Below are 15,530 nucleotides of genomic sequence, written 5' to 3'. Positions count from 1 at the left end.
CCTAAGATTTTTAGATGAGGAGGGGAGATGTTATTGTTACCTACGTTGTTTAACACTGAACTTGCCGTATATTTACTCAAAAGTTTAAATTTTAATTTGCATATAACTTATAAAGTACGGAAAATTCGTTGAGTTGTTGTATGTGTGTATCAGATACATTTCAAACACGACACTCATTGATATTTGTCTATATGTTTGCTGTATCTAATGTGTCTTAATAAAAAATTAAAAATTCTTTTTCGAATACGTTTGGACACAACTAAATATCATCACGTATTAATCTGTCCAACATTATTTTTAATATATATTCTTAAAATAAATTTAGAAATAGTATATATTATTATTTATTAAAATAAAAAATATTTTAAATATTTTATATAATTATAAGACATTAAAAATAATTAAAAAATTAGTTTATATTTTAATATAAAAAATATCATTACAATTTATGAAAAAAATATTTTATATTTTATATATATACATGTTCTCGTATCTTATAAAATTTTAAAATTTATGTGTTGACGTGTCTCATATCCGTGTGAGTATATCATGGAAATGGATTCTTTTTATTTTTTTAACACTTGAGAGAATAAAGTGTGATCTCTCACCTTTAATTCTATAAGTGTAACCAAAATTAAATAGGAAAGAGAAAGAGCAATGAAAAGTGAGATCCTACACTAAATACCATCCAATTTTTTTCCACTGGAGAGGATCCACTCCCAATATATCATAGCATATAACATTTTTTGAAAAACTATTACACTATCATGCATGTATAACAAAGTGAAATTTTCAAGGAAAAGAAAAGCCAGAGTCAAGAACAATAAAAATTTAGAAATATTATTTTGAACTATTATTGAACTAAAAATTAATTTTATCACTTCCCCTACCATCCCAAATTAATTTGGAAGAGTCATTATATTTACTTATGCTAAAAATATTTTTCACCCTCCACATTTATTGTTAAAGGTAAAATAGATTAAAAAAATACTCTATAGATAAAAAAAATAGTCACAAATTTATTTATTATGTATTTATATATTTTCAAGATTTTTTATATATTTTTTAATGTAAATTTCATATTTTAATATATTATAAATTAGTGATTAATGACTGATATTTTGTATAGTTGAAAAAAAATGTCCCACATGTTTTGAGCAATGCTAATTTCTACTTTATATGTATAAAAATTTTACAATAAGACTAATATGTACTCCAAATTTTCGTAATATAAATAGTTTAAGTATTATTTAATAATTATTAGTTTATATTTTTAAACATTAGAATATTAAATTTAATTTCATAAATTTTAATTTTATTTATTTAATTACTAGATTGAGTTTTACAATAGCAGACTTAGAATTTCTTTATTTTAACTCAATAAGAAGTTATAAATATTTTTTAAAAGAGATTAGAAGTATGAGAATCCCCCTTTTTCGAATTCGTGATAAAACTATAATGTAGACAAGTGAGATTAAGTGGATCTCTCTTGTTGCATCGGGGTAGCGCCTAAAAAGTTAAGTGGGTCCTCTTCAATTCAATTCCCAAACTATAGGATTGGCAAGTTAGATTGAATGAATCTTTTTTTTTTGTTACAACAGGAAATTGAATAAAAAGTAGAATGGTATTCAATTTCAATCTATCATTTTTGTTTCAGTTTCAATTTTAATCCCTTGCTTCGTATCAAACACAATTTATTGCTCGTCTTAAACCAAGTATAGGAAGCTTTTTGATCCTTGAGAACATGTCAAACCAAATAATTCAAGACATGCAAGATTCTCTAACGTGAAATAGAATCTGGGATTTCACCTTGGAGATTATTTGTCTGAAAATTCAAGTGATTTAAAATGATGGTTAGATTCATCATCCAAGTTAGAATTCTCCAGTTACACTAGAGAAAGCCAATCCTAACCACTAAGTTGGAGGAAGGGTTATAAGTTATAACATCAACCACATACTTTCTTTTGTTAAGTAACAACAATTTGTTGTTCGACAACTCTAAGAACATTGAGCATTTTAAGCTTCAAATACATGTCAAGTCCTAGCTCCCTTCAAGAAAATGCTCAGCTATAATTAAAGACCCAGTTCGACCTAATTATTTCTTTTCTATATACTTCAATCAAGAATTTTTTTTTTAGCAACTACCATATTTAATTATTTATATTTCTATTTATTCTACTAACTCTAACTACTGACTCTAATTCTAAGTACTTCAATCAAGATTTCTTTTCTATATACCGACTCTAATTCTAACTACTGTAAAATAAAAGACTATTACACTTACGTGCATATTGATAATTACTAAGATATTTAAGATGATGAATCTTTGGTATAAATCATAATCATATTCTGATGGTTGCCGAGTTTCACTTGAAAAGTCCAAGAAAACCGTATACACAGTCTACATACAACTTCAATGGCCACCACTGCCGCCGCAACACAAGCCAACCAAGTCCATTAGCGTCGCATATAACAACTCAAGAGACAAGTGACCTAGGAATTTCCTATACTCAGATGCACCATCATTCATGTTCATGTTCATATGAAGCTTTTGTTCCTCTGCAAAACTGTCCGCCATCACCAACCACCATGATATACACCCTTCAATGTCTTCAGGGTCCACATTCGCAATCAGGCAAAGTGTTTCGCCCTGCTCCAGCTCAAAACATAAGCTTAAGAAGTCCCTGTTCGCTTTTATCCCAACCATCATAGCTTCATGGTAGAGCCAATTAATGATTTGGCTTGCAACCTGCAATCGCATTCGTAATAAATAAGAAGGAAAGAAAGAAAATTGTGAATTTGCAATGACAACGATTCCTTTTCTATTAGTTTTACCTGTTGCAAAATAACCACGGCGAGATCAGCTATGTTGCAGTCGTATCTGTTTATCGTGTGGGTTTCCTCGGCCTTTCCCTTGAAAAGGCCCGATACATTAGGAGAACCTTCTGCTTTGACATTGATGCAGTCATCATTTACCAAGACCTTGGTCCAAAACTGTCGCTTCAAAGCATTTTTTTCATTAAAATCTGATGTTCTGATAATGGACTGGGGAACCTCCATGTTTAGCGTCCAAGATGACGCCCGAGAATTCCATGTGGGATTAGAAATTAACTGGAGATATGGGACCTTGCATGCCTGTAAATACCAAATACTTAACTAAACATCATGTCCATTTAATAAGCACCAAAAGTCAAATTCAAAAGAGCATTACCACATTTTCCAGCTCCTTGAGAACTTTGATTGAAAATATCCTATGAGCCAAAGACATGAAAAAATGACCAAGAAGACCTGATCCATCCTTTGCCTGTGCACCAGACAAACGACTTCCGGAAGAAACTGGTTTTTCACTACCTCTCCCAAATATATAATCATGAAAAATCTGTTGAATGTAAATCTCATAGCAGGTAGAATGATGAAATTGCTCTTCCTTCTTCCAGGTGTTATGTTTGGCATCACATTCCATTTCATCAGATGATTCTGGTAAATTTGCATTCTCAACATCATTATTGGATTCACTTTCAACTGCAGAACGATCTTGATCAGAGGGTACTAATGACAAGTACACAGATGTTCCTTGACCTAAGCTTAACTGTAAATAATTTTCGCGTATTCCAGTCACGGTGACACCTGTAGATGCATTAAATGCTTCACGGTTGACCAGATCAAACACCTTGATGCAAAAGTACCAACACAATAAAGCATCAGGGAGATGTTCAAAGTAGTAAATTAGACAAACTAGACACAAAAATCCAAAAACAAGAATTTGTGAAAGTAAAAATCCACCTGCTCATTGAATATTGCTTTATGTACTTCACGAAGAAGTGAATGTGTCTTCTTAACACACACTTCATCATTCAAAGGCTTTTTGTCAGTTTCTTCCATATGATGCTCATCTGAAAAGTCAGATTTGTGTTCTTCTGATTTCCCCAGTCTTTCCTCTGATTGTGCACCAACAAAACCAAATTGGAGAGAGTGGCATGAATTGGGAGAGACATTTATTGCCAGCATTCCAGCTGGATTATGATTGACATGAACAGTGGACGTAGAAGATGACCGATATATTGCACCCTGGTCATACGAGGTATCAAAGAGATCAAAGGTAAAGCCTTCACTTCCTGGAGCTATAGCTGCCTGGCGTTGCCGTTTTACTTTCCAGTTTTGCTGCAACCTGTGTGCATATATCAGGATATGGAATAACAACTCATGCAAGGTAGGAAACAATCATCTTACTGCCAAAAAAAAAAAAAAAAAAAAAAAAAAAAAAAAAAAACACGGAAAGAGAAGAAACGAAAGAAGCTAGTAAAAAATCATTCTCCTCTTTAATTTAATGCTGAATTATTGATACAAGGATCTTCTATGTTATTTAACAGCTTTTGAAGAGAATTTTAACATGGTTATTAAAGATCCAAAACTTCATGTTAAATTTCTTGTCAGCATTTACTCAAAAACGTGTATTCAATTACACTGTCAGTACCAGAGATTTACCTAATAAGAGCACCATAAAACCTTGCTTCTCTAGCAACCTGCCGTTCAAAAGCTTTGGCAGATTGCTTGAAATATTTTCCAACATGCTGCAAAGAGAAGAAAGTTTGTAAACTTGATTACATGTCCCAGATTCCAAGTAAAAGCTAAAGAAGCTGTGGCTGCTATTGACAAGTTAATGAAGTTATACAAGACTTGGTTGCCGCAACTTACTTCATAAAACTAGTGAACATCACATACTAGTGTGAACATAAAACAAGATGATAGAAAATTTACACGGTAACATTGCAGCTTGGTGGCAGCAGATACAGCCAGGTCAGACAAAGCTTCATTAGATAATAGTTTCGGCCTTGTCATGCTAGCCACAGTTACCGCATCATTTGCTTCCACCTAAACACAATAATTAGAACAAAAATATCTATATTGTTAGCCTACACACAAGTTGCAACATATACAACCGCAATCTAAAAACAATATCACAGAGAATATTTAAATAGCAGCCACCATCTAGAGTAGATATTATACATGAAGGATTTCACTCCATGAAACAATATTTTTTGTAATGAACTTGTGATTGTTAGTTCCTCTGACACTGTAACTTGCTATCGAAAATGTTATTTCAAAACTTCATTTCATTCTTAGATGCTAACACAATATCTTCTTCAATTCACAAACTTGTTCATCAAAAACATGCTGCGAATAGCCTCAAGTAAATCTTACATTATTAGAAACAAATATTTAGAGAGAGAAAAAATAAACATATCACAAGAGTTCCTAGAAGTGATGTTCATTACTCACGGTGTTGATGAGATCTATGATGACAGAGAGCTCCTGATGAGCTAACTGCAAATTCTCCACCATGCTCTGCCATTGCCATGGAGTTGAGGCCTCCTTTGAGGCCTTCTTCTGCTTCTTGTTCTTCTCCTCGTCATCCTTCTCAACTGCCCAAGCAAAATCGATTCGCCTAATGAGCGAGAGCCGCTTCTCATCATAATCCACATCTCTATAAGAAACCACACAAAATTGAAGAGGGGTGTCACGTTAACAATTGCAAGCGCAAACTAGGGTTTAGATTGCTACTAGCTCTACTTTCGAAAATGCTGCCAGTACAAAATAAGCTAATACACAGAAGCAAAATAGGGGGAGAAAAAGTATGAAAAGGAGAAAGAAGAAGATGCATACGAGGGGAAACGTTCAATTCCATTTTCTTCGATGGATTCCAAGCGCTTGATCGGAAGCTTGTCGATGGAGACTTGCAATTGTGTTCCCTCCTCCATTTTTCTTGGAAAATAAAAATTTCCCAGAAAATTCTACAAAACCCTGTCTCCAAGAAGGGGCATGAAAGTATGTCTCAAGTGAAATCCCAAAGGAAAATACCTTCAACATAAACTGTATCACCAAAAAAGGGAAATAAATAAACCACCATACTAATAACAAAGCCTTGTGCCCTTGTCTGACTAAAATAAACAACCAATGCAAAAAGAGAATATCAATCATAACCCAACAACCAGAAAAAAGAAAAGGAAAATGAATAATATCTTTTCAAGACTCAAAAAGAATTATTATTCACAAAAATACATCACCACACATTAATTTTCAAAAAACTAAATCTTTTAAATAGTAGTAGCCAAAAGTTAAAAAAATGTTATATTGACCTAAACTTTTCTTTTTCAGTTGGAAGAGGGTTATGCTAGCTTAACAAAAAATTTTGGATTCAGTTCTAGATATACATTTGCATTAAATCTAAAAAGGAGAAACTTTGTATATCTATTAATTAAAAAGTTCTTTTTCTTCCATATTTTACTTTGACATCTACTAACATAAATACAGGTGAAAACAAAATTGGATCAGACCAATTTTGGACAAATCCAAGATCCAAACTGAGCTCTACAATTTTTTCTTTTTTGGATAGACAAAACCCCTATACAAAACCAAAACAAAACAAAAAAGATATATCTATAAAGCATAGTTTTCCAATCTCTCAACATGTCTTGAGAAGAAAAGCCACCTATAAAGATCATGCGTTTTAGACCAAAAAGATGCTAGTCTTTATCATCATTGTACCATAAATAAGGACACAAAGAATCAAAAGACACACCATAAGGGTGCATTAGTACCAATTAAACATTTCAGTTCATCGCACAAGTTCAATGGAATTTAAATTACAACAATTACTTATTTTATTGAACTTTCTGTTCATAAGAAGCCATGGCAGTAGATCACCAATTTTCATGCATAGAACAACATATATAATACAATTTGGCAAGCAATATTACATGAATAAGAAACTAATCTAGAATTTTTTTTTCTTCTAAACTATCATCAACCGCCACTCACGACTTGGTCATAAAAAGTTAACACAAATTGATTTGTATACCCAGAGCAAAGCCTCAACGAGTGTAAAACAATGCACCTTGCTGTGTTCTGTTTACACCAACTAGACAAACTTTTTCACTTTCAACTTAATATAAGGCTATATAACCAGCTCACCTAGTCAAATTATGAAACCTAATCAAAGATTAGTACTAAAACGAACAAAATGTACATGTTCAACAGTTCAAGTAATCATGTACTAACTACTAATTTGAAATATTAACAGTGCTAGAACTCCAACCGTCTTCCGTGTAAAATATCATCCCAGGGAGAAAAGACGCCTTATATGCATTATAGAAAAGGAATTTAAGGGTAGAGAACAAATATGAAACATGCAGGTGACTTGCATCGTGCCTAGAAGCAGAAAAATGAAAACAAGAAATGTAAGGTAAAAATGAATCGTACCCAGAAAGTTTTGAATGGTGGTTGGGTTCGGTGGACTTGAGCGGCGGAGAGAACACCTAAGGCGGCGACAACATCTTCCTCTAATCCCTTCTTCGTGAGCTGGGGAAGGTGGAGAAGAGAGTGAACCTGCGAGGTCACCAATGGTGGGCTGGCGACGCAGAGGTGGTGGCAGCAGGCGGCAGCGGCGGCAGAAGAGGAGTTTAGGGATTTCAGATTTGTTTTGTTTGAATTCGGGAGAAACGAAAAGATACTGATGGGTTTAAACCGGTTTTGTGCGTGGCACTTATTATAAGTTACTAGTGTTTAAACGGGTTAATTTTTAACAAATGATACCTGCGCATCGCGCGGACCAGTGTTGTCAAACTCAGACCGGACCGGTCGGTTCGATCGAAAATTTTTAAAGAAATAATCAAGTATTATTATTGTTAATTATGAAATAACCTAAAATCATAATGGATTCTATTTTTAAAAAAACAATCATTAATTGATATCTATAAATAGAAACTATCGTTAAAATGTTTTGATTAAAAATATGAGGGGTTAATTACTATTCATTATTAATAATATATCGATTATATCAAAAAGTAAAAATATAATTATCCGCATTTACACCATTAAAAAAATTACCATCATAAGTAAAATTTTGTCAAAAAAAAATTGTATACATAGTGAATTTAAAAAATAAATATCGTTAAATAATTATACTTTTTTTAATAATTTGTAAAAAATTAAATATCATAAACTATATTCTTTTAAAAGTAACCCTTTTAAATTGTTATGTTTGACATGATTTATTTGTATATCATTTAAATTGATATTATTTTTAATTATAATAATCATTTATCCTTAATAATTATTGTTAGAATTTAATAATTTTTCATGCCTTACAATAATTAGGGCAAAAAACGCAAATGAGCCAAGGCTAGCTCAATTTTACGCAAATCCGCCAAATGAAACTTTGCTACGACAATCCACCAGATCAAATATTTATATAATTCGAATCAATAAGATTCGAATTAGCCTAACACATAATTCGAATTGATTAAATTCGAATTACTATATGACAATGTAAGCACGTAGTTCGAATTAACTTGTCCCGAATTATGCATGCACACTCACACGTAATTCGAATTGATTTGTCACGAATTAAGATGAAAAATCACGAGTAATTCGAATCAATATGATTCGAACTACCAAATCATAAATCGAAGTATCTTAATTCGAATTAGTAGGTTTAGGTGAAGAAGTTCATATTTCGAATCATATAGACTCGAATTATTCACACCGGGTAATTCGAATGTAATTGATTCGAATTAGTTAGGAGCCGTTTTCTATATATATGTTGTGAAATCATGTTGCTGTGAACAAAGAGGTGAGATAGCTAGTGAGGATAGTTTTCTAGTGCTAGTACACCACAGAGGATCGATTAAGAGAAAAACTCGGTCTGGGGTGAAGTTCACGGATAAGGATCCTCTATGTATTACCATGAGCCCTGCGACCAGTTACGATGGTCTCGTGAGCTCTGTGCTTGGTAAACTTGGTCTGGAAGGAGTGAAGAGAGTTAAGAAGTTTTTCTATCGCATTCTAATCACGGTGCTCCACGATACGGTGAAGTATGATTGTTTCACGATCGGGAGTGATGAGGACTTGCAGGTCATGTTTCTTTCTTGTAGGCAGTTTCTAGAGGTGAGGACACCGGAGCTGTTGGCTAAGTTCGTCGACGTGGTATCTAGCTCTGGTGGGTCGAACCAGAATGCCAACACTATAGCCACGGCGGCCGGTTCGAGCTCGAGACCTGCGGTTGCTTCTTCCTCTGTTCCAGTGTATGAGGCAGCGGTCCAGCCTGCCGCCTCCCCATCGTTTGCTGTTGATCTCGCCGGCAATGTTGGAGACGAGGTTGGATATGATGAACATCATCCGACTGAAGTACAGTGTCCTCCTCCGGCTGGTGTTGGCGAGGGATTGTGTGATGATCCAGATGATGATGAAGTCGAGCCGGATATTATCGCTGATGAAAGCGGCGATGATGTTGGAGCGAGTGATCCGATAAGGCCTACTGGTGGTTCTAGTTCTGGCACAAATCAGTACCCACCCTATTTTTCATCTTTGGATCTGGATGCCATGAGGCAGGACAGACATCTTGGGCAGCTAGCTGGATTTGGCGCTAGAGATACCGACGGGTCTGCCGGTATAACAGAGTTCCAGGTTGGTCAACAATTCCAGAATAAAGATGAGGAGCTGTTGAGTGTCAAGACGTATAGCATCCACCGAGGGGTACAGTACAAGGTGGTTGAGTCTGACTATCGCCGGTACGTGGGAAAGTGTTCTGAGTTTGGGAATGGGTGCACATGGTTGATTAGGCTAAGCCTCCGACAGCGCAAGGGCATCTGGGAAGTCAAGCGGTACAACGGGCCGCATACCTGTCTCGCCACCTCCATCTCCAGCGACCATAGGAGCTTGGACTACCACGTGATAGCGACATTCATCATGCCAATGGTTAGGGCTGACACATCTGTCAACATCAAGGTGCTTCTAAATGCAACGGCAGCGCACTTTGGCTTCAGGCCTACATACCGGAGGGTGTGGATGGCCAAGCAGAAGGCGGTAGCAATCATCTACGGGGACTGGGATGAGTCGTACAACGAGCTCTCTCGGTGGGTCTTAGGAGTTCAGTTGACTATGCCTGGCACTGTAGCAGTCCTCAGGACCTGCCCTATTCGAGTTGGTGGACAGGTGGATGAGTCTCAGGCTTATTTTCATAGGATGTTCTGGACTATTCCCCCTTGTATCGAAGCATTTCATTATTGCAAGCCGTTGGTGAGTATTGACGGCACCCATCTATATGGCAAGTATGGGAGAACATTGCTTGTGGCGATTGCACAGGACGGGAATTCCAACATACTCCCTGTGACATTCGCACTAGTTGAGGGTGAGAATGCTAAGTCATGGTCCTTCTTTCTCTCCCACCTTCGTCAGCACGTGACACCTCAGCCAGGTCTGTTAGTTATTTCAGATAGGCATAACGGCATCAAGGCAGCACTTGAAGCACCTGATGGGGGATGGCTACCTCCGTCTGCATACCGGGCATTCTGCATTTGACACGTTGCAGCGAATTTCGCCCTCACCTTCAAGGGCAAAGATGCCCGGAGGCTTCTTGTGAACGCCGCATATGCGAAGACCGAGGTGGAGTTTGACTACTGGTTCGACATCCTACGCTCTGAGAATCCGGCAATGTGTGACTGGGCGAACCGAATTGAGTACTCGTTGTGGACACAGTACTGTGATGAAGGTCAGAGATTCGGGCACATGACGACCAATATATCAGAGTGTGTCAATTCAATCCTGAAGGAGGTAAGGAACCTCCCTGTTTGCTCGCTGGTGAAGGCCACATACGGAAGGCTGGCTGAGCTATTTGTCTGTAAGGGTAGGGAGGCCGAGGCTCAGATGGGTACTGGACAACAATTCAGTCAATACCTAGTAAAGTGTATTGAGGCCAACCTGAAGACAGCCAGGTGCTTCACAGTGACTGTTTATGACAGGGATAACTCGGAGTACACCGTGGCTGAGATGACTCCGACAGGTTCATTCTCACTTGGTACGTACAGGGTCTCATTAGGGTCCAAGACTTGTGATTGTGGATACTTCCAAGCACTTCATTTCCCGTGTCCTCACGCCCTGGCCTGCTATGCTTATTCACGTCTTACATGGCAGCCTTACGTCTACCAGGTCTATCGCCTTAGTTCCGTTTTCGGTGTCTATCAGATGGGATTTACACCTCCCATTCCGGAGGGTTTCTGGCCACCATATGCCGGGCCTACCGTTATACCGGATCCGAACATGAGGCGTGCGAGGGAGGGTCGTCCAAGGTCCACACGCATTCGCACCAACATGGATAATGCAGATCCGAACCGGCCAAAGAGATGTGGCCTCTGTAGGCAGCCAGGACACACCCGTCGTAGTTGTCCACAAGCAACAGGACCCAGCGGGAATGCTGGGAATTAATAGGAGATATGATTTGTCTGTTTTTATTTCTTACTATATCAGCAGATGTATTTTATTTCAGTTAGCGACCATTGTTCTACGTGGAACTAAGTTGTATGCTATAAGTGTTGAAACTTGTAATTCGTACCACATAAGTATGTTGAATGTCTTTCTAATTTTGGAATTTAGTGACTAAAACAAACTACACTATTTGGTGGGATGACTGATAATATGTAACATAACATCAAAGTACATAACATAACATAACATCAAAGTACATAACATCAAAGTACATAACATAACACTGATAATGGTCCAGATATCCTCAAGGAAATGCGGTCCACCGAACTCGGCGACAATGCCATCACTAGCAAGGAAGTCTGGAAACATGGAGCCCGGACTCACCCATGGAGTAATCTCCTGAAGGGTCTGATCGTCACCGGGAACACCGACGAAATAATCTCCATGTGGTCCACCCCCAAGCCCAGAGTCAGTGTGACTCGTCAGATCTCCCATGCCAGATCCATACCACTCACCATCATGCCCCCTGATAGGGCCTATCAACCCCCACTGCAGCACCTCCTCCAGCTGCATCCCCCCCAGCCTGATGGGCACTCTCTCTAGCAGCAGCCCCCCTCCTCCTGCCTCCACGACCACGTCGTCTCCCGCCACCCCTAACTGCATCCTCGACGTCATCCATAGCATGATCAACCCAATTCCACTCACGCTGGCTACGACGTGTCCCGACCCGTGCTCTCCTCTCAGTACGACGTCTGTCAGGAACATCGTCAACTCGGGCCATATCTGGAACTCGGCCTGCACCCCTCTGCGTCGCCTCATCCGAAATAGGAATACCTCTCGGATCCCCCAATAACATCTCCGGCGACAGGAACCTCTTTCCGTGCTGATGCCACCATGTCAAGAAATCATGCAAGGGACCGGGGTCGGGCACGATGTCGAACTGTAAAATGTTCTCCGCACGCTCCTGCCCGTGAAGATGCCAGTCAGCTAAGTGCGCCGGGAACCAACGGTCACCTCCTCTCCCGTCCTTCGACATCAAGAAGTCGATGTTCAGGGCGGGACGCGGGGGGGCTGAACGCCGCCAAACTGTGGTAAAACTCTATCAACCTGATGCCACTCGACCACCGCAAAATAAATCAACGACGTCACACACCGCCATAACATCGTATGCCGCGGCTCCAAGACCTCCGGATGGACAACCTGGATGACGTCGAGTGCGCTATACGGCATCCATATGAATTGAAAAAAGCAATCAATAACAATTTAACACTTCTGTTAGACAATATAAACTGAAACAACGACTGGAGCTACATATGGTTTCAGCATACTTACATCCCGAGGCTGTAACAAGTCGATCTTCAGGCGAGCCATCTGTACCCGAGGTCCCTTGTTGCTAATCCCAGGATTGTAACCAGACCATCTGCAAAAGAGGTTAAACATTCTACTGCATTCATCACTCACTCTACAATGCATGAAATTGCTTCTATAATCGAAAATAAATACAATAATGATATATAGCAGAAAACAATAACGGTACCTCGAGGAAAGGGGCCAGCTAATCTCATCATACCCAGTAGGCCTAAATGAAGGAAACCTCCAGAAGATCCAAGACTGCAGTAACTGTAAAGGCCCAGCTAACTTCACGACATGTCTGTTGGTGACTCGGCACATGTACCGGTACAACCATGCTAGTGCCGCCGACCCCCAACTGTAGCCACCCATCTCCTCAAGCCGAGCAACATAGGGTAGCCATCTGATGTGTATACAATTGCCGAACTTGTCGGCAAACAGCTGCGTGCCCAATAACATCATGATATAGGCACGGGCAAAGCGCTTAACTGTCTCCTCATCAGCCCCGTCGGGACACTCTCCAAATGTCTCCTGGAACCAGGTGCAGTTGACTGCGAATTTCTGAACCTGGTTCTCGGGAGGTAAAACACCGAGCAACTCATGGAACCACTGCCAAGCTGGCCGCCCACCCTCAATGTACAGGTGGAAGTCCGTCAGGCAACCACTGACGTAATGTCCGTCCACTGGTAACCCCAGCTGGTATGCAACGTCCTGAAGCGTGATGGTGCACTCCCCGAACGGCATGTGGAAGGTGTGCGTCTCAGGCCGCCACCTCTCGACGAATGCGCTGACTAGGGGCTCGTCTAGTCGGAACCATCTGTCGTTCAGTCTCGCAAGATGGTACAATCCGGCCATGTGCAAGTACAGAACGTACCTCTCATCAAGACGCATCCCCTGCTGCCGCCTAACGCTGGATATGCAACGACGAGGCTGGCCAGTACATAAACCGCATAATTAGAACAGATCCACAAACCACTAACATATACAATTTATTTTGTAAAGAACCAAAAAATAAATCGTGCAACACAACATATATGAAACAGGCAACCAACATTGTATACACAAACCGCTAACATGAACCACGTGCAAAAACCATTAACAAATACAACAATCACTAACAAGTAAAACCGTTAACAAAAACCACTAGCATACATCTCTATCATAAACCACAACCTTAAACCGCTAACCGTCACTAAAACCACTATCCAAAAACCATTAACAAAAACCGCTAACAAAACACAATAAAAAAAACCACTAACAAAAACCACTGGCCTAAACCATTACCTTAAACCGCTAACACTAACATAAACCGCTATAAAAAACCATTAACAAAAACCACTTGCCTACACCACTATCCTAAACCACTATCCTAAACCACTAAAGGTAACATAAACCATTACAAAAAACCATTATCAAATACCACTATCATAAACTGCTTTCATCAAACACTACCATAAACCACTAACAAAAAACACTATCAACAGCGCAACATCATAAACTACTAACCTCGTCGTTGATCACCCCGGCGATATGAGCAACTCCATCTAAACGATAAAGCCTCCCCGGATCGTCCCCCATCCCCTGAATTTGCCTCTCTTGTCTTACTCGGCCCGAATGTTGGTCATTTTCTCTGGGATTTGGTGGGGTATGAGAATGATAAAGTGATTCGAATGAACTTGGTTCGAACTCCTTATATAGCCGAAACCCTTGTAATTCGAATCAAGTAGATTCAAATTACTTATGTTCACCAAGCCCAACTAATTCGAATCAATATGATTCGAACCCCACTCATGTATCCTTCTCAATGTAATTCGAATTGATTTATTTCGAACTACACTATTATAATTCGAACTTAGTCGTTTCGAATTACTAAGGATTTTTGCATGATAATTCGATTCTTATTGATTCGAATTACCTTGGAACATAGCTTGAAAGTAATTCGAATTGATTCACTCGAATTACGTGAAAATCTAATTCGAATCCTATTGATTCGAATTATATACAAATGAGTTCTGGTGGATTGAGGTATCAAACTTTTGATTTGGCTGATTTCGGTTAAAGTGAGCTCCCCTTGGCTCATTTGGATTTTTTACCCCAATAATTATCTATAAAAAAACATATATATATACTAAAAAAATTATTAAATAAATTTATTCTTTTTTTCCTATTTTCACATTAAATTTTTTTGTCCTGTCTTTCTTAATTGTTATTATGTTATTACAATTGTTAAATAATATTAATAAATTTTTTAAAAATAGAAATAGCGATGGCACCTTGAATAATTAATTTAATAGAATTAAATTTAAATGAATAAGATGATTCAATCAATTATACAAATAATAGCATATTTGTAAATATTAATAATGAAAAAGTCTCACTAATGTGAATGATCAATACAATAATTATATGAAAAAATAACTAATTACATAATTGCATAATTTTCAAGATCCTATATAGTTGAATCTAATGGACAAATAAAAAATATCTATATGATAATGTCCTAATACTTTTAACATACTATAAATTATATTATAAATTTATATATATTATAATTTTAAGTCAACTCTTTAAACACATTATAACATAAACCATTTAAAAAGATATTCTAAATTAACAAATATCTCATGGGTCACAACATACACTCTAAATTGTCACGATATTTCAAATAAAAAGAGCATCAATACAGATAAATCAATGAATATAACTAAAATAAAGAGCAACAAAGAGACACATCAAAAAAATAATAATAAAGAGAATCAGTAAAAATATTAACATATAAACCACATACATGAACAATGTATATATTAATTGTGAATCAGAAAAAAGACTATATATATAGGAATTGAAGTACACATGACAAAATAGAATATTACAAAACAAAATTATAGTAAGATTATTTAAAAACAACGTAAAGATGA

The 15,530-nt window shown here is 37.8% G+C and overlaps 2 protein-coding genes across 3 annotated transcripts; both read right to left on the bottom strand.

Annotated features, from left to right (window-relative positions):
- Window positions 1-2,309: 2,309 nt before the first annotated feature.
- Window positions 2,310-7,538, bottom strand: LOC112710299 (mediator of RNA polymerase II transcription subunit 17). Of its 2 annotated transcripts, none has more exons than XM_025762460.2 (9): window positions 7,261-7,538; window positions 5,665-5,871; window positions 5,281-5,485; window positions 4,759-4,872; window positions 4,486-4,571; window positions 3,784-4,168; window positions 3,212-3,670; window positions 2,836-3,135; window positions 2,310-2,749 (listed from the first exon to the last, which is right to left on the bottom strand). In XM_025762460.2, the coding sequence occupies exons 2-9, from the start codon at window positions 5,757-5,759 to the stop codon at window positions 2,414-2,416; spliced, it is 1,980 nt and encodes a 659-aa protein (XP_025618245.1). In that variant the 5' UTR covers window positions 5,760-5,871; window positions 7,261-7,538; the 3' UTR covers window positions 2,310-2,413. The 2 variants fall into 2 exon arrangements, with proteins under 2 accessions (XP_025618245.1, XP_025618246.1); XM_025762461.2 differs by having other exon boundaries at window positions 5,665-5,802; window positions 7,261-7,521.
- Window positions 7,539-12,364: 4,826 nt separating this feature from the next.
- On the bottom strand, window positions 12,365-14,190 carry LOC112708839 (protein MAIN-LIKE 1-like). The gene is made up of 4 exons (XM_025760767.1): window positions 14,119-14,190; window positions 12,800-13,542; window positions 12,595-12,682; window positions 12,365-12,481 (listed from the first exon to the last, which is right to left on the bottom strand). Exons 1-4 carry the CDS (start codon window positions 14,188-14,190, stop codon window positions 12,365-12,367), a joined length of 1,020 nt encoding a protein of 339 aa, XP_025616552.1.
- Window positions 14,191-15,530: the final 1,340 nt, after the last annotated feature.

The sequence above is a fragment of the Arachis hypogaea genome, chromosome 9 (assembly GCF_003086295.3).
Source record: "Arachis hypogaea cultivar Tifrunner chromosome 9, arahy.Tifrunner.gnm2.J5K5, whole genome shotgun sequence".
NCBI classification, from domain to species: domain Eukaryota; kingdom Viridiplantae; phylum Streptophyta; class Magnoliopsida; order Fabales; family Fabaceae; genus Arachis; species Arachis hypogaea.
This window is presented reverse-complemented; position numbering and strand designations above follow the sequence as displayed.